Raw genomic sequence first — 20,906 nt, forward strand, 5'->3', positions numbered from 1 at the left:
ATCTTTTGAGTAGTTTATAAATAACAAATACAGAAGAGTAAGTGCAAACGTGCATACATATACATGCATATACACATACATATATATATATATATATATATATATATATATATATATATATATATATATGCTGTATATATACATGCATATACACATACACATACACCTACATATACATCTACATCTACATCTACATCTACACATACATATCCATATACATATACACATACATAAAAAGGACTCTTTCAAAACAACTTCTGAAATACCCTATGCGTGAAAGACAATATTCCAGCTTGCACTTATGTAAATCTTTGTGCAATGATTGTTTTACAATGAACTGTGACTACTTTTGTCAAGTGTGGTGCATACAGTGCCTTATCAAGCAACATGGGAGACAGGCCCTTCATCATCTTAACCTCAGTTCTCCCCAACTGCCTTCAAGAAGTGAACTGGAACAATCTCACCTCACAGTACATTCTCAGGACTGCTCCACTGACTAGGACTTGAGCTGCCTGCCCTGCTCTGTGCTTATCAGCACTTTTCAACTGATAGCTGCTCTATTTCAGGCTGTTCTAGTATTTTAATAATTAAATCCTCCCTGCCCAATGCTTCCCATTTTTTAGGGTTTGGGGTGATCTATAGTAATAAAAAAATGACAAAGTAGTCTCTTTTCCTGATTTCCAAAAATGTTAAATATGCAGGGACTTGAATAGATGACCAGCGCATATTGCACTTCATCACACAGGGATATTATCATACCCACCCCCCCCCATACCCACAGCCATGACTGAGTTGCATCAACTTTCATGTTATACTTTACACTTGGGGTACTCAAACTGCAATGATCCCACATTTATTTTGCAAGTGATTGTCGCTAAAACACAAGCTGGCAACATGCAGAGGGTATATTCTCTTTTTTAAAAACTGTAGTAATATAAAAACATAAGAAAATGTAAGTCACTTTGTGAAGTCGGGTACTTCAAAGTATCTCAATGATTCAGTATCAACACGATTGCTAGGTAACCCATTCTATACCCATTGTGTTGAGATAGAAACAGGAATTTAGGACCGTATTCAGAAACAACACTTGAGAGGCCATGCCCATTGCCAAAATAACAGTATAAGTGAACATTAACATTCAAGGGTTGTTCCTGAATGTGGCTGTTTGATCTCAGAGTGGGACAGTCTTAACCTGTACCCTTGGATAAACACAGACCCACACACAGTGACAGATCCTTGATTACAGCCAAGCCAAACAGCATTCCTGTAGAGTGGGAATCCCCAGCATTTAAGCCATCAACAGTAGCTGACATGTATCCCAGTCATTTTCCTAGTGGACTCAACACACTATTTAACTCGTCCAGGAATGTTGCTCCATCTTATTAGGATCACCCTACAGTGAATCAATTCATAAGTTGTTTTTATTTACAGTGGACAATATTAAGTTACATGAAGCAGGGCTGTATATGTAGCATTGTAATGTCGTGGTACTTTTTTTTAAAGCTAATCTTTAATTGTTCTACACATGCTCTTTACATTCCATGTCTACAGCCTGACAAGTCCCATAGGGATGAAAACTCAGTGAGAGATGGGTCGAGACTGACCTATGCAATGTAATGGAGTTATTGCAGGTACACTGGATACATGAGGTCTGTAACTGTTAGTCTCAATAAGCCTGGATCTGTTGTGCAGTGGTTAAGAAGCGGGGCTAGTAAACACCTCATCCTATTCAATCCTAAGTGTGCAGTTGGAACACCAGAGCCTGTTGGAATGCATCACTGCTTTAATAACTCAATCTGTTGTTTGCACAGCAGTACCGTTTTATCAAGGTGCCTGTGTTATCCAAGCTAACGTATTGCTGGAATATCCTTTTCAACATACTCTAATATTGATGGTTTTGATATTTGTATTCACATATCATAAATCAACTGAGGAATGAAGGCGAGAAAATTTCAGAAAACTTCTTCGGAGTGAATGGCAAAAACACTGTGAGGATCACATGCTGATAAAGCACAGTGATATTATTTAGGGTTGCAAAACGTTGCTATACACTATGAAGATATAAAAAAATAGTTTTATACTATGTATAGTAAAGTAGAGGGTACTAAATAAAATGAAACTACTGTACATTAACAGCATTTTCAAAGTGTACTAGCCTTTAACTAACCCCAATTATTGAAAGTTTTGTTAGATTAACATGGAGTTTTCTCTTCAATTAGACACTGGAATATTCTCTTTGATATATTGATATGATAATTTTGTCTCACGATGTATTACTGATGATTTTTGAAGATATAAGCAGGATAAGTGAAGGCATATTCCATTTATCTACCTGAAAAATACATTCCATACTATCTATACCCAAGCACTGTGAAACATGATGAAGAAAAAGAAAGTGCCTGTGTTTACTGAACAGTGGAACAACAGAAAACAGAAGTAACTGAAGAATAGATACAAAATAACTAGAACAGAGTGCCATCCATGCTTATAACCTCTCGGATGCTGGGCCCCCTGGGCAGCTGGACAGAATCCAAGCAGCAGTGTTATCAGTTTAACTGCTTTTTTTGACGTTATCACTGCATTGTTTTACACTGTAGCACCAACTATGTTGCCAACAGTTTTAGGTATTCAATGTGCTGCAGTTTCTTGAAAACAGACCATCTGCTTAAAATGTTCAAATCATGTGCACCCATCCTTCTAATGATGCATCTTCTGCCAAAGTGCTGATTCATAATTTGTGAAACAGAGTTGTTTTGCGTTGTTTTCAAATTTCTGCTTAAATGTTGTCATTGTTTAAAACCCTTTGGTGGCCAAGCAATGCATCACAGGGTGTCTCGTTCATAGACATTATTCCTTTGCATATCATCCTCCACGTACAGACCGTTCCTTTGCATATCATTCTCCACGTACAGATCATTCCTTTGCAAATCATCCTCCACGTACAGATCGTTCCTTTGCATATCATCCTCCACGTACAGATCATTCCTTTGCATATCATCCTCCACGTACAGATCATTCCTTTGCATATCATCCTCCATGTACAGATCATTCCTTTGCATATCATCCTCCACGTACAGATAATTCCTTTGCATATCGTCCTCCATGTACAGATCATTCCTTTGCATATCATCCTCCACGTACAGATTGTTCCTTTGCATATCATCCTCCACGTACAGATCGTTCCTTTGCATATCATTCTCCAAGTACAGATCATTCCTTTGCAAATCATTCTCCACGTACAGATCGTTCCTTTGCATATCATCCTCCACGTACAGATCATTCCTTTGCATATCATCCTCCACGTACAGATAATTCCTTTGCATATCGTCCTCCACGTACAGATCATTCCTTTGCATATCATCCTCCACGTACAGATAATTCCTTTGCATATCGTCCTCCACGTACAGATCGTTCCTTTGCATATCATCCTCCACGTACAGATCGTTCCTTTGCATATCATCCTCCACGTACAGATCGTTCCTTTGCATATCATCCTCCACGTACAGATCGTTCCTTTGCATATCATCCTCCACGTACAGATCGTTCCTTTGCATATCATCCTCCACGTACAGATCGTTCCTTTGCATATCATCCTCCACGTACAGATCGTTCCTTTGCATATCGTCCTCCACGTACAGATCGTTCCTTTGCATATCATCCTCCACGTACAGATCGTTCCTTTGCATATCGTCCTCCACGTACAGATCGTTCCTTTGCATATCATCCAACGTTCTTTTTTATGGAAGGCTAGTGTGTGCACATTCATTTCATGTATGATATGTACCTCTAACCTTTATAGTTAAAGAGTTATAGCCACAAATCTAACAACAGTAAAAAACAGGCAATAATAGCTCTAAAGCTGTTGTCTTCACCCCAACCCCACATCCACACAGTCAATGCAGCATCTTCATTTCACATCTTAAGTGTTCATGTGTAATGTAGATTCTAAGGGTACTCCAAGATTAGCAGTCTTCATGATAAGTGTGCCTTCAGGAGCGCCCACGCAGTACTGCTTGTGCTTGTGGCAAAACTTGGGCTCGGAAGTTCCGTGCCTATCAGCAAGACTAAATAGCCTTGTGCTTGTGGCAAAACTTGGGCTCGGAAGTTCCGTGCCTATCAGCAAGACTAAATATCAGATGTAATGTCTTCTAATTCAGCTATAAAAAAATAATTGAAGTAAATCTGAAAAGTATACTTTATTAAAAATAGTGTCCTTGAGGCCTCATTGTTAAGTGTTCATTTCAGTGATAATGGTGAGATATACATGAGAGTAGATGTTAAAACTTCATGCTGATTTGAACTCGGCTCTCGCCAAGATAAGCACCAACTAAGACATAGCTTTACAGTAAACTATAGTGATCCATCTGCATCTCCATCCATTTGCGTTTCCTTCCATCAGATGATGTAGATATCCTTCTGTCTGGTGTTGATGGCTGAAGTGTAATGCTGGCTCCAGGGATCAGCTTATTTTGCCTTATTAATCCTTCTGGGTCAGGCTGAATCCAATTAAACATATAACCTTGTCTTATGAAATGAGCTACACAGTTATCATCCATTGTAGTTTAAGTGAAGATACTTAGAACTAGCGGAATGTCTAGACTGAGGAATCACTTAGAGCTATTAAACTCCAGTCATCAACAGACAAGTGCACAAACCCAAAACCTGACTGTCAAACGTTTTACAAATTTGAAGGTATTCAGGGTTTAGTTGGAACCCAAACAATGTTTTAGAAATCATTTGAGCTTTATAGTGACTTGTTGTGGGGCAGGAGAGGCTTGTATGGATGCTTTGCCCATAACTTGCATACATTCGCACATCTATCAACACTGTGTTAATGTATGCTATTCAGTCAGCTGGAACAATAAAAACAATGTCCTGTAATGGTTCTTATTCGTTAGGTATGTGGTTAATGAATACCCTGTATATGAGGCTTTATAAATAGCACCCATTTCATTAAATGCAAGGTTTGCTTATTATACATTTCTATCCTAAGATCCATGAGAACTATTATTCCATCATAAATACTTAAAGTCGCTGGAGCTTGAAAAATAGAAGACATTGCTTTCTTTGCATTAATAATTCAATTTATTATTTGATAGCTCCTTTCAAAGTAGCCTTTTTTTTCTTTATTATTTGGATTAGAAATCATTTCAGAGCTGTATGACTGCAATTGTCTGTAATACAGTGCTGTAATATTCACACACCCACGTGACCTGTTCTGACCAATCAGGATAGAGTATTTAAACTATTACCTTCAGCACCAGGGCACTGCATGCCGTACAGTGACTAATCAACCATCCTGCTACTACCTTCAGCACCAGAGCACTGCATGCAATGCAGTGTGTAAGATCTGTTTGAGCTCAGTCAGGGAGGTTAAACAACATTGTAAACCAAGCAGTATGTCTTCACCTCCTTCACAACACCCCAGAGGAAGAAGCACACAACAGCATCTTCAATTATTTAAAAAGCTAACTGAAATCCCAGTCGTTTACCTCAGAAAGTAATGGAAGCAAACACACACACACACACACACATCAAAAAAACAAGATAATAAGGTTTATTTATTGCAAGCACATTTTTATCTGGGCGCTCTTTTTAATTCCATTTGAAAATGACAGTAGACAGCTGTTAATCCAAGACCATGGCTTGCAGTAGTCTTGCCCAGACAGACTACACTTACAGTTGTACTGTATAAACACACAGTATCTTGCTGTTGATTAAGAAGTACATCCCCAAACTGATGAGTGTGGAATGAGCCCCAAACCAATGAGCATAGTCCTTCTAGACCACTAAAACAGCGGCTTGTTTACTGCACTGCCGTATCATCGGTATGGAGGTCCCAGAGCAGCAATCATTCCTGGATGTTAAACTATCCCACATAGCGTGTTAATGACAGTGACGTGCTTTCAAGAGGGACACAATCCATCACTGTTTAGTTCAGCTTTAGTATAATGGGACTGTACCTGTTGGCTTCAGGGCTGATGCCAATGCAATGGTGTCACTTACTAGATTCCCTGATTGTTCCCTCTGTTTGACTGTGATGAAAATAAGTCAGTCAGTAACACTTTACATTAAGTGTCTGTGTTACTGTGTATTCACATAGTAGTTACTTAGTAAATACATGTTTACTTGTACAACATTACAATGTTATTATATATAGTTACAAAGTAATTAATGTGTAATTGTTTTGCATGAAATAACCCTGACCCTAACTCTAAACCTTTTCTGATACAATTGTGAACTTACATAAGATTTATACATAATAACTATGCATAATAATATTGTATTTATGTGTAAGTACACACGTATTTTCTAAGTAACTAATATGTAAATACACAGTAATTAGAGACACTTAGGGGTTGATTTAAGTATAGAGGCAGTGCAAATAATTGCGGATGCAAAATTCTAATTGCATTGCAGCCAGGAAATTATTTTGCCATCTTTCAATTTATTACATTTAACTAATGTCATTAAAAAATAAAAATACAACACCGAACCTACAGGGGATTGTTTCATTAATCAGTATGTCCTTTTAACATGTCAGAGTCCTCTCAATATTTCACAGGTACTGTAGTGTCCTTTAATACATCAGAACGGTCCTCTTAATAAAACTGGATGCCTTTCTCTGGCCTGCATGGCTTGTGTGCTGCAATACAATTAACCCTATCAAGCGACTGCTTGGCTCATGTCCTCATGTATTTCAATAAGCTGTATAAACCAGCTACTACTGTATGTGTTATGTACAGGATTCAAATAAGAACAGAGAAAATGGTTCTGCATTTTATACGTTTATTGACAAAATTTACATGAAATCATTTTCAAATAAGTCAGAGAAGCAGGGATATACAGAGAGGGCTTTACTGGAATGGAGAGACGTTGTTTTTTTATTCAGATAACACTGAGGGTAGAAGAACAGCGGGATGTTTTCAGTTCCAATTATTGTCAATCATCGTATTTTCCAAAACAAAAAGGGTGTAAATAAACTACCCTATAAAAATCGATTGACGGTTATGTTCAATGTGGTACGATACAAAACAAACTGCTGTGCCACCAGAAGTATATTATTTGTGACGTCGGGCTCATCAGAAACGTACTGTATTATATAGTTCAGGTAAGGGATGTCTTGACCAGAGACACAATCAGGTACTTTTTAATCCAATCTGGATGTTTATTTTGTAAACAGTATGCAAGCCAAGTTGGGTTTCACTTAATTACAGACTGGATCAGTATTTTACATGTAAAATGATAAGCAATCTAAAGACATACAGGGTAGCACAGCCAATCTAAATGATAAAGCAGCCTCTGTCTCTGTTTTACTAAACACAAGCTGTTAACCATGACAACATCTTTTTCTTGTTTCTACCATGTGTCCCCCGGTGCACTCTGGACCTTTACAAGCTAATATTCTCACAGCTCTCTTTTCTCCCTCTCGCTTAATTACGTGTAGAATTAAGTGTGACCTGTTCCAGCTGAAAATCCATGCCTTATTCAAGATCCACGTGGGAGTGAGCCTACAATAAAGGGTTATGATCACTATTGCTCCATTATTATTATTATTATTATTATTATTATTATTATTATTATTATTATTATTATTATTATTATTGTCATCATCAATCTTTCAAGCCAGCAGTTAGTCTATGCTATGTTTGATATCGAATAGTTTTATTTTTCCGTGGTTCAGGGAGCAGCGGGGTTAAGGGCAGCAGTGTGGAGTAGTGGTTAGGGCTCTGGACTCTTGACCGGAGGGTTGTGGGTTCAATCTCAGGTGGGGAACACTGCTGCTGTACCCTTGAGCAAGGTACTTTACCTAGATTGTTCCAGTAAAAACCCAACTGTATAAATGGGTAATTGTATGAAAAAAATAATGTGATATCTGTACAATGTAATGTGAAATAATGTGATATCTTGTAACAATTGTAAGTCGCCCTGGATAAGGGTGTCTGCTAAAAAGTAAATAATAATAATAATAATAATAATAATAATAATTATTATTATTATTATTATTATTATTATTTATGGCAGAAGGTTGTTGCTTCTGCAGAGGAAGTGCTGATACAGACTGTGCACAGTAACCACAGCTCAGCTTCCAGGAAAGTAAACTGTGTTAGTTTTAATCTGAACATACAGAAAAACACTTCACTGATAGAATTTGTGTTCTAGTGGACATCATTACCAGTATTTGTTACAGTATACAGCAATTCTCCATGTTAGTTTAAATTCTACCCCTAAATACATCACATTAATTAACTGTAACATGAATCAATGGTTTTGACGAATAAATAAATAAATAAATAAATAAATACATGAAAGCACTTACTTTCCCATGTGTAACAGAATTGATTCATTATTTGAAAATTACTTTGAGAAAAAAAAATAATAGATGCATGGGCAAGTTTAATTACACATTTTGACTCAAATGACATTACACATTAGAAGATGAATGTTAATTGTTCCAGTGGTATTATATTAACATCGTATACACTACCCTAGCATAACCTACAATGTCAGGTTTATTACAATTCAGTGAAATTGATTTTGGGAGGCAAAAGGAGCTGTTTAACCATTTTCTTGAAATAATAATAATAATAATAATAATAATAATAATAATAATAATAATAATAATTCTCTTTTCACCTAGAGGTAGGGTTGGAAGCTTTCAGTTCTTGGAAATAATACATGTTATGATATTAGTCCATCCTCAGATTAGAAGCTTGAAAAACTATTTGGCAGTAGAACATGCCATACACATTTCTGTTACATTTGTATCACCTCTATCTCGTACACGTTGTCAAGACATTTACAACAGCATGGCAACACTGACTGAGATGAGACACTGGCGTAACCCCTGTGTTGTGAATAGTAGCACAGCATTTGAAATGCATAATCTCCAGGCTGCCAGGCCTCCAACTTTTGATCTCTCTAATTGAACTGGTGTTGACTCTCATGGCTGTTTCACATCCTGTTTTTGCTACGGTGTGCTGTGTAATACAAGTGGAGGAACACTAGATGGAAACGTCGATTGCAGAAACCGCTACACCCATAACATCAAGGTATGTGTGACAATCGGTCAAATACTAATCAGCAGTTGAACACATACTATAAAACTGCTGCCTGATCAAATAAATGTCACAATAAAATAAATAAGTACCAGAAGGGCAAAGATGACAATTAAAATGTGCAACAACCATACATCATTCCAACATCATGAACCATGGAGTGAGACATGTCTGGTGTGGGAACCCCCTCATGTGAGGCATGGAAACATTGCCCAATCTAACCACTGTAAGAAACCCAGTCCCACCACCGCCAACAAAAAGGAACTGGTTCATCACAAAGCTTGCCACTCAGAATGATGGAGAACTTCATCTTGGTACTCCTTGATCAGCTTGGACTGGATGCATCTTATTAATGTAAAAGAGAAATTAAGAATCAAAGCAGACAGGCAGGACCTAAAAACCATTGCTGTACAACCGTCACTGCGGACCAGTGACATCTGCACAGGATATTACTGATTATCACAAAACTAGACTCAGTGGGCTTTCTCCATCTATATTTACACATTGACTCAGTTACCCAATCTTACAGTTCATCTCACATATTTAACATTTTATTTTCATTTGTTCCTTTTATTTGTTTTGTTCACAGGGTTGCTTGCTACGAATGTTATTGTAATTTCCGGGTTTCCCATTATGCTTTGCTGTCCCCTTCGTTTGTCTGGATGCTGTTGTCACCATGAACTTTGACCTCAATGGCGTCTGGCTTCAGGGCTTCTTTGCCGTTCTCTTCTTTCAGTGGTAGCTTCCTGTGAAAACAATTTCAGAAGACGGAATGTAGTTAATTTATTTAATTTAGTTCATGTCGAAAGCACTGCCAACTCTTCTACAAATCCTGCCACTCTCTATGGCCTCATCAAAGTCACTCAATGTTAGGCTAAATAATACATTTAAAGCCTTCTTTAAGATTTTAAGGATGCTATACAACACAGAAATCAGACTACGGCTATATTTTCCGAAAACTCTTTACTCTAAATTATCATTAGATTTCTTTACAGAAAGATAATAAAAAGCCTAATAAAGCTATCAGACCTGAAATAAACCACTTAAACATTTAAATGAGGGCTTTGTTAATAGTCTCAGGTTGCAATTGTTGTTGTATTTCTTTTCAGAAAAGATTGAGCTAATAACAATTTGGTTTGAGTAAATAGCTTTGAGAATCCAGCCCTTTGGGCTCCACAGACACACTAGGTAACTGAATCCAGATTGGGAAATAGTATCCCAGTACATCATGTGTCATTAGAAATGCATAGTTCAAACAAGAAAAAAAGAAAGAAAGAAAGCATGAGAATTAGACCTTCCCATGGGATGTTGGCAGCAAACCCATATTGTGTCATCCCTCTGAGAAATGTATCTATGGCCGCCCTTGCCAGTTTGTATCCTGTCTGCTTGGGTTCTTTACTTGGATGGCTCTAGGTGGGGGCATGTGAAGGAAGCTGTCTACATGCTGTATTAAGATTCTGTGCAACTTAACCAAATTCAAGGATTAAATGGAATTTTCAAATTCCAATGCAAGTAACACTTTACATGAAGTGTCTCTGATTACTGTGTATTTACATAGTAGTTACTTAGTAAATACATGTGTACTTACACACAATCACAGTGTAAAACCACTGGCTGGAGAAGGCAGCACTTTGTTTGAAACATCAATAACTTGTTCAAAGTTTGAGTACCACTTCTTTTCTGATACAATTGTTTACTTATATATATCGTGCAAAAATATTACATTGTAACTATAGATTTGATTTGATGCTTTAAACCAAACTGAACTGTTTGTAAGAAAGTCAATGAAAACACACACATACAGACACGCACGAATGCATGCACACACACACACACACACACACACACACACACATATTTATTGATATATATATATATATATATATATATATATATATATATATATATATATATTACTTCTATTTACTTAATTGCTTGAAAACGTACAATACATATGTAAGTAGATTATTTTCATCTGATAGGCTTCACCACTGACTGCATATGATTCATAGATGCTTGATTACAATGGTTGATATATTAATAACAGCATATCCCTTGATACTCCTCTAATAATCAACCATCTTCATTCTGTTGTGCAAGAAATATAGCAGATTTAATAAGAACAGACACATACACTGCAAATAACTTTCAGGTAACCTAGACCACTGACAATCCCTCCAATTTGTGTAAAGTGTAGTCATGACCAAATCCCAAGATAATGAATCTAATGCTGCCTCTACTGCTATTCTACTCTGTTATTCTGTGACAGGTTCTGTCATTCACTGGCGTTTCAGTGCGCCTCGCTTTGTTATTGTGTTCATGAACACTGTTCTGGTATCTAAAAGTTGTCTGTAATAACCTCTTCAACTGTCAGTATTGATTTTAAAGATAAATACAAATGATAATGTCTGCAGCTTTTTATCGACTAGGGGAAAACATACCAAACTGTGTCTGCATTTCTAATGCAGGGAATATGAACAACCAAAAGGGTTGTTTCTCTTTTTAATCCAAACATAAGATACCAACAAGAAGTTCCCCAAGACCATTCTGCATTGAGCCCTCATTGCTTATGTTCAACAAATTAAACTGATGCAACGTATAACTATATATGTGCACTTCTATCAGAGTACACTGGGTTTGAAGAAAGACCCATCTTTGTCCATATGCCATTGCATGCTCCAATGGAAGGATGCATATGATTAAGATAATGGCATTTCAGACATTGTTTCAAGAGCTTAATATTCAAATCTGAAATCTCAAAACAGCTTGGAGCGCACATATACACTTCTCTATCTTAACGCTTCAATCGTGCTGGTAAAAGCAAGGCTTACTCTGGCTCTGTAAGTGGTGTGGTCTCATTCGGTTCGTTTACAGGGCTCCCATCATCAGGGTTAGTTATTCTCTCCTCTTCCGCTCGCATCTCAACAATTGGATCCTTCGACCCATCCTTCCTGCACACACCAACAAAATGCACAATCATAAACAGCACAATGTCATCTCATTTTATCATGGAGCTGAAAAATCTCTGATGTCATCTAAATTTTAAACTATTGCAAGGCAAGCTTGTTTATTGGTGTGAACGGGAGAGAAGGAATCTGAGCTGCCGACCAGGAAGGGCACTAAGTAAGGTTGGTGGTACGCCTTCGCAGGGATGGGCAGACTCGATAGTAGGACAGAACCGGAAGTCGGCCATCTTGGGAAGAGTCAGTAGTTGTAAGACTGGTAAACAACTCCATTATGATTAGCTGTGTTGCGTGCGGTGATTGGATAGAGTGTGGCGCCACACTGATCACAGGAGTTTAGCAGTACAAAGGGGATGCAGCTACGGGAGTACGGTCCCTTGCACTGAAACGTTAACCCTTTGCAGTCCATTTATTAAGTGCGTGTCAGGCACGTCAGGTCCAATTTATTTTCACACGCGCAGTTAATTTTAGACGCGCTATTTAAAAGTATTTTTTTTCCACAGTCAAACAGGTTTAAAAGGCCCTGTATATCAACAAAGCACTCACTAGGCATCTCCAGCCCCACCCCACCCTTTCGTTTGCTATAGCTTTCACATATACTAAGAAATAAATAATAATAATAATAATAATAATAATAATAATAATAATAATAATAATAATAATAATAATAATAGTAATAATAATAGTCGTACATACCGATCAATCATCTCCTGATCACTCGTTTTATCACCAAACGCCTCAATAATGCGATCCAAGTCATTATTTTATTACTATAACAACTGAAAAAAGCTATAGTAATAAAATAATCATGAGATACGGCCTTTTTTTTCGGCTTGTCTCGGGTCCTGTCACTCCCACTCGGCCATTGAATGGTGTTCTCGGCTTTTTCCGGAGAAAAAACGACTAGAAACCCGTTTTTGCGTCTTTTTGATGATGTCGGACAGGGTCCGACATTGGACCAGATAGGAATAATTGCAATGTCGGACCAGATCCGACATAGGAGCAAAGGGTCAATGCAGCTAGAACGCTTTTGGTTTTGCAACTGAGGACTAACCCGGGAGCTGACGCTTTGAAGCCAGCACAAACCCCTGGAGCACCTACCCTGCACACAACCTCCACTCGTCTCTCCAATGGAGCACCTATCCTGCACACAACCACCACCCGTCCCTGCACTGGAGCACCTACCCTGTACACAGCCACCACCCGTCCTTGCACTGGAGGACCTGCACTGACTGAGCACTTGCGGTCTGCCTGCACTACGGGGCACAGACTTATTAATTATTTGTTTATTTTTTTTGGTTTTGTTTGGGACTGTAAAACTGCTGTATGACCACCATACCATTGCTGTTATAGGGGGTGGATTGATTTATTAAAATAAGGAAGTCTTTCTTTGAACATACCCTCGATTTGCACATTCTTTTCTTCCCCACACCTCTCACATCCTGACAATTGGTAAACCGATCTGGTATTTCTTTCTCTAAGATCCAGACTGAGAATCTCAGTGTTTGCCTGGTAATATAAATGTTAGCTATTTTCATCAGACCTGTACTAATACTACCTCCAGTACAACACAATGTAAAATACCCTGTTTCTGTGGCCATGGTAATCTGGTGCACCACTATGTCATTATTTTCTTTCCTGAGACTGTAAGTCAAAACCGGAACACTGTCAGGGACTACAGTCTATTAACAAATATAAATAACTTGCCAGCATCACAATTCTGTGGAGTGATGGGCAAAAAATATATTGGGCACTCTTCCCACTGGAGGCAGAACTCATTCGATACCTGATTCACAATAAAAGAGGTTCTGTCTGCTTTGTGAGCTGGCAAAATCCCAATAAAGGCCAATAAAACTCTAAGCTCTAAATGTCCCTTACCCATGATTCATTCCATCATGGACATATACTGTGTATTTTTTGCCAAAGAAAACAATTAAGTTATAAAAATTCTGTCACGTACATGAGCTATTTTTTTAAAGGGAAACTGCTGGGAAGGTGACATCAGCTTTATTGAAACAGTGATTGAGGACTGAACCCTGGTTTCAGATCAACACACTGTGTTCTACATGCCAGAAGAACTGGGATGCATTCCCAGTCCAAGTATCACTCAATTGAGTCAACTACCAGAGATATTTAATTACATACAGTACTCCCCCTAATGGCTGTGCAATTAAACATGCCCCATTGCCAACCATGCAGAAAGACAGAGCGCATACAGTACAACAATTATCCAATGTAATTACTGATAACCATCAGGGGTCAGGGTCTTCACCCATTGGGAGCCACTGTAGGGAGCTGCTAGGAAGCTTCAGAGACCACTGAGATGAGTGATAAGCCAAAAGAGACTGGCTTTATATCGGAGCAGCTAGATTCATGGTTATTTTACTAACAGCTAACAGCAAGAATTGATTAAAAAAATATGTTCATAGTTAATATCTACAACACAGTACGGTAAACCTAAATGAAGCGTCTCCTTTGACAAAGTGCCCATTATAATAAAGGGTGAACCTATAGCTGCAGGAAGGTATTCCATGCAACACATGGAATAGAAAATAATACATCCAATACAGTACATGCACAGTTTGCCATTACAGAATACACAAGGGAGGGACATTGACTGGTGGCCTAGGGGGCCATTGTGTGGAAAAAAGAGAATACAAATAACACTACAGCACATTACATAATGTGGAAAAAAAACATGTAAGAACACTGAAACTCAACACAGTTCATCACGTGTGGCCTCAATTGTGGGAGTCTAAAGAAGGACTGGCTATACTTATGCAGTGATGCTGGAGTTTTGCTTTATACTGGAACACCCAAATGCAATTTGGTGTTTTACAGTTTTACTGCATATAATAATAATAATAATAATAATAATAATAATAATAATAATAATAATAATAATAATAATAATAATAATAATAAATGTATTATTATTATTATTAGTAGTAGCAGTAGTAGTAGTCGTAGTAGTAGTATTATACCCGATGCCTCCCTTGTTGCAGCAGGGTGTGTAAATGGCAGACCAGGCTTTGGGTACTCACAGATACGCTGCTTTGCCTTCCTCCAGGTCTTTGCTCTTGCTGCTGGTGGCTGTTTTCTTCCCGCAGAACCTCCGGGTGATGCACATCAACAGGCCGCACTGCTTCAGGAAGAAACAGCTGACATCCACAAGCCCCAGGACAAGGAGCAGGGCTGCCACGCCCAGCCCCACCACCGCCCCCAGACCCAGACCGCTGAACAGGGTGTCTGCAGGCATCAATCATGGAACACATGTCAGTGGCATAAAACCAGTCAGAAACTTGATGGGTTTTTTGTCTCAACTAATATGCACATTTCATATTTTCTTTGACATATAAATAGAAAGAATTCTCTCCAAAACCTGGATTACAAAACTATCTGAATTTACTGGCAGTGACTGAAACTGATCTGTGGAAAGGGTAGCACAGTCCTGAGTTACGATGTGCTAGGAGCCTTCTTGCTCCACTTCTCTGTATGTGGTCAAACTAAATTGCCAATCAGGTTTAGCTTGATCACTTTCTCATATGTTTTTAAAGTTCCTTCCAATCAGGTCAGATTACCAGAGCAGCCACATTCTCACTTGGCTGGCTTGTCTGCCTATTGGAGGGGAACTTGATGCAGTTTTTTCACAGACCTCTGTGCTGTAGTGCCAGGTAATTCTTTTCTTAGTGGTATCTCTTTGAAAATATGAGCAAACAAGAAGGGAATACAGAGAATTGCTTTTTTGTTTTTACAATAATATACAAAGGCTTTGCTTGAGTTTTCTGTTTGTGGAGTATCTTGTCCTTGTTTTTACTTTTTATTAACATTGCAATGTTTCTCTTGGAATCAGCACACATCCTGTAAACTGTTTGTTAAGTGAAGATGACATCTTGTGTCAACAACAGTTTAAACATCTGTTCTTTCAACTGATAATTTATGCACATGAGGGATGCTTTGTCAGCAGAGGGTGACCCCTGGGCCAAAACATTCCTTAATAATTCAATCACCCAACACTCGTCACAAATATTGCCTTCCGCACTTCACTGTTTCAGTGTAGCTAGAAAGACAGATGACTGTGGTGGTGACAGACAGGCTCAATTAAATTAAAATAAACAAAAGAAGAAATGAAACGATAGAAACATAATACCCACGTGAGACTCGAAACATATATGACTGCAGATTGTCTGCACTCTTGCGTGCGAATGAATAGCAAGGCAATTTACACATGTATTTACTATGTAACTACTATGTAAATACATTCATTAGAGACACAATGTAAAGTGTTACCGGAAAGTGTAGCTACAGTGTAGTAAACGTACCTGTATCCAACAATGTAAGATCTCGGGCCATGCCTCCTACCCTGGCATAGTGAAGACAGCACAATCTGCTGTGTTCAGGAGAGCGGTGCATCATGGGTAGATAGTCCCCTACATCTACCACCAGCAAACCTGTATCCGGATTCCTTCATTCACCCATGTGACATTAGATAAAGGCCAGTAAGCTGTTTACACTTATGTAGTGTAGTTTCAGTGGAAGTACAGCATATCTTAAATTATTTCTTAAGCTAATGCTACAAAATGTATTCAATCATTCTTGAATATGTTTTTTTTCTATTATATTGACGTACTGAATCTGTTAAAATCAATACCACACAGTAGTAGTAGAGTTGTTGTTGTAATAGAGCTACTGGTTGGATAAAAAAAAATGTGAATTAAAAAACAATGTCTGCACCAACAGTCTCCTGATTAACATGATATGCAACTTCACCCTGTATTTCGTAAGGCTTTTTAGAACTGCTCTATGAACAACTACACCCCATGTAGAAACAGTCATCCACGGACCTCATGGTGTTTTCTTAATAACAAGACTGTTGAGGAAGTTATAGCAGTCTAATAAATAGTAAAAACAGGTATTTCTATATTTTCCCTTGACAACGATGGCACATCTATTCATCCCATAATATTAAGAGGCTTTAGCATGTACAAGGCATTGAATACCAAGAACACCGAGATGAAGCCTGCCCCAGCTTCAAAGCATTTCTTGTGATAAAAAAACATATTTCAAATGAAAAACAGGAAAGGTGAAGCAGATTTAAAAAGAGTGAACAATTGTGCATACGATGAAATCCAGTAACCTAACCACAGTACACGTTTTTTTGCATGTTTATTTATGTATTGGCTTGTTTGGGACGTGCACACCTTTGTCAAGCCGTGTAGAACAGTGAAATAACATCATCCAGTCCTAGTGGTAATAATGGATTGGTCTTCTAAGGGTCCACAATAAACACTCCTAACAGACTGCAATTGTACCGTTATGTATTTCATTGGTGTCCTTTTGGAATGCAGTGCGTAGTGCATTTACTGTACATTAAACTCTAGTTTCACATTTTACCAGTGAATTGCAAAGCTAGCGGTCTTTACAGAATCACTGAAAAAAGACAGCTCCCTCTGTTTAACACATGATGAAATGCAGGTAGAAAAAAACCCTCAAAATTCCGAAGTAAATGCTTTGTAATCAGTGGAAAACAGATCTGGTAGTTATTTAACAGATATGTTTAATGAAGTTGATAACAACCCTCAGGATCACACATTTGAATAAATATCTGAGAGCAAATACATATTAACTTTAATAATAATAATAATAATAATTTTTTTTTTTTAATGTACTTTGTATTTGAGTAATACACTTTGAGTGTCCTTGGGCTGGCCATTTATTTTCAGATACATTAGTTGAACTACAGAAGTATTTTTTCTAAGAAACCCATGACCTTGAGTTTTTAGAGAACAAATGCTGATATGCAAGTATGCAATATATTATTTTTCAGTTAAAGAAATAGTGCACAACACCCAGCCTTCATATTTTTATTTCTACTGATGCATGCAGCAGGCTCACTACTAGTCTTTGGGAAAGCACCTCCATTCTGTCTCTAGTGTACTGAGAGACTGGTTTCACACAGAAGCACATGGCACTGTAATGTGAATTGGGCATATTGTCCATGTCTCTGCAATGGAATTTTAGAGTAAAGTGATGTAATTGTTTGTAGTCAAAGTCTTGATTATTGTAATGACCTTTTTTGACAGTGTTAAAGAACACCTGAACTCCTAAATACACCTAATTGATAACTGACAGCCAATTAGGGTTTGGCACAAGTATAAATTCAGGTGGGTTAACCAAGTAAGGGGAGTCTAGTGAAGGGTTTCCTGGCAGGCTGGTCAGGCATACTAAAGTATCCTTGAGTATCATTGAGTATCCTGCAATCAACTCAACTCAACTCCAGTCAGGAATGTAATGTTAATTTTAAGTTCCAGACCAAACATTTATAAATGAAAATGTCAAAAACAGTTTAAAAAGAAATCTGAAGTGAGAAACTTGGAAAAGGGAGGTGTTTACTAACACATGCTAATTCTGTTCTAATGCGTAAATATTTTTCAGTCACCATTTTATTAGTGGATAATTATTGCATGACAACACGACACCTGAATGAGACCAGATATGACTATCTAGAATAAAAAAATGCAATGCCAATTACTTGGAATAAAAATATAAAACTAACAGCCCAAGGCCAACTTACACAATCTTGGCTGGTATGCAATAAGAATAATAAATATGGAAAAAGACTGAAACTAAATAAAAATAAAGGAAACTTGGAATTCAATGTAATATACAAATATGTTTTTTTGTATGATAGATTTGCTTGCAACTGGACATCTCCTTCAATAATATTTTACAGTCATTAATGAATGAAATGAAAGGGGAAGCAGGATGCTTATTAAGTGATTTGCAATAAAATAACAAGAACAATTAGGAAAAAGAAACTTGATGTGTAGCATGCTGGACAAGCCTGTTATGGGAATAATAAATAACGAAACTGATAATAATAACCATGATAATTATGATTCCTTACAGTGATAACAACACACACCTTGCAATGTGGTAGCAGTCTCTTGGTTTGATCAGAGTTGATTTTTAATATTGGGCCAGAGTGACGGAACAAAGAGAAATAAACAGTACTGTTCCTCATCCAGTACTACCCTGCATCTGCTATTTTCTTGGTATGCCAGTAAAATGTTGGGCCCTGGGTGAAAGAAAAACTTTGCTTACAAGCGGCTTTTAGATCAATGCAGCAGTGAATTGCCATTGATTGATACCCAGTTGTACAGAGCTGCAGGGAACACTTCAGGAACTGCTACTGAAAACCATGCTGTACCACAGCCCTGCACATCCTGGCTGAAGTCAAGTCGTATTAGTTTTGCTCATCCCATGCACAAGCTTTGAGTCCTGCACAAAGCACCATTTAACCTCACCTTTCATTTATGACAGACATTGTAAAATGATTCCGCCTCTTCACATCACTGCACATCCCCATTTCATTAAACCGTTAACGGTACATCAATGTTCCAGTGAACCGTGGAAGTGTTGAAGTTTGGTTCAGCCCACATGATAAAGCACCGTTCAGCTCCATACATCTCCACCTCTTTAGCCCATTATAATACAAACGTGTTCAGCAGCATGCATCATTCCCAAATTCCACTGTGCACATCACAGCGGCGTCCTCTCAAATCATACTCGCATTGAACTTCATGCATCAGACGTTCGTTCCTGCGGTAATATCTTCATTGGGCCTCCATGCAATAATAAAGCACTGCTCAAAACCTCCACCATCTGAACTCTCCATATCATTGCTCACAGCTGCACCCACGAGCCTCAGTGATGCATCTCCACTTACTGCAGCTCCTTTCAGCCTTAATACTGTATCTTCATTCAGCTCTTAGCTGAATACACATATACGTATGACAGCTTCACTCAGCAGGGTGTAATTCATCACATTTTCAACTCTTCAGTCTTTACAGCTTGCCATATCACTCAGCCCTGTTCACCTTGCTTACAATGTACCACCAAATAAGTCTTCCTCTATTATATACTTGCTTCTACCCTCCTCTAGCATAGTAACATTAATCTTAATACAGTACAACTTCACAGGGTATAGTGATATTAAGAGTGTTTTAGTTACAACCTTGATCCAATTGAAAGGTTTTTGGATAAAGAGGACCACCATATTCGGACAGACAACTCAAATATAAAGGTCTGAATTCAATGTAAAGAAAGAATACAAAGGAGGTTTGGTTTGTTTTCATGAAAACCATCATCTGCAGGTACAAAGGCATGTTAGTTGCCATTTGGGTTATAACAGGCATGCAGCAAATGCTGCTGAAGTGTTAAATAGCTCTTGAGTGCTGCTTATTTCCATGTATCCAATTCCTTTATTTAACATGCATGTGAACACATGTAAAACACGTTTCAGAAAGGCATGAAGCCACAGGGGAGGCTGCACAGATGCACCGTAATGAATTCAGTCTAGACTGAATACATACATGTCACGAATGGAAAAAAACACCATGACCCACATTGTATCAAAGCTGTTAAACCAAATTCTTGTACATTGCACTCCATGGTTAGTGATCACTGTAGACATTTTTATGAGTTAAATTTCAGAGGAAATATTGATTAAAAAAAAAAAAAAACTATATAAAGATGAACTCAACCAGCAAAATTTCTAAACTGATTACAGCAATTAAAATTAAGAATACTAGTAAAATATTAAAATGTGTGCATGTTAAATTAAGCACATAATTGACAATTTTTTGGAACACCAGTGCTGCACATAAATGACCCCAGTAATTGCTTCAGATAAATCTACAAGGATTTATTTTTAAATTATTGAGGTTAATTATTGTTGAAATTTAACATACCATTTTAATAGGAGTAAATTACATATCTCAACACGCTATGACCGAGACAACAGCTTTAAATTGTGATCTGCAATTATCGCCCGGAGTTCAATACTAGAATTGTGCATAACATTAATTTGAATGTTTTATCT

At 37.8% G+C, this 20,906-nt stretch overlaps 1 protein-coding gene across 3 annotated transcripts in view; it reads right to left on the reverse strand.

Annotated features, from left to right (window-relative positions):
- Window positions 1-5,875: 5,875 nt before the first annotated feature.
- The window catches only part of LOC117405817 (neural cell adhesion molecule 2-like), a 272,867-nt gene continuing 257,836 nt past the window's right edge, over window positions 5,876-20,906 (reverse strand). The window contains exons 17-19 of one of the 3 annotated variants that reach the window (XM_059030325.1): window positions 15,067-15,271; window positions 11,891-12,010; window positions 5,877-9,805 (exon numbers count right to left, since the gene is read on the reverse strand). In XM_059030325.1, the coding sequence (XP_058886308.1) occupies window positions 9,691-9,805; window positions 11,891-12,010; window positions 15,067-15,271 (440 nt within the window). In that variant the 3' untranslated portion in view covers window positions 5,877-9,690. Of the gene's footprint in view, window positions 9,806-11,890; window positions 12,011-15,066; window positions 15,272-20,906 lie in introns of all 3 variants that reach the window. The other 2 variants (XM_059030326.1, XM_059030327.1) reach the window with 2 other exon arrangements.

The sequence above is a fragment of the Acipenser ruthenus genome, chromosome 9, assembly GCF_902713425.1.
Source record: "Acipenser ruthenus chromosome 9, fAciRut3.2 maternal haplotype, whole genome shotgun sequence".
Taxonomy (NCBI): domain Eukaryota; kingdom Metazoa; phylum Chordata; class Actinopteri; order Acipenseriformes; family Acipenseridae; genus Acipenser; species Acipenser ruthenus.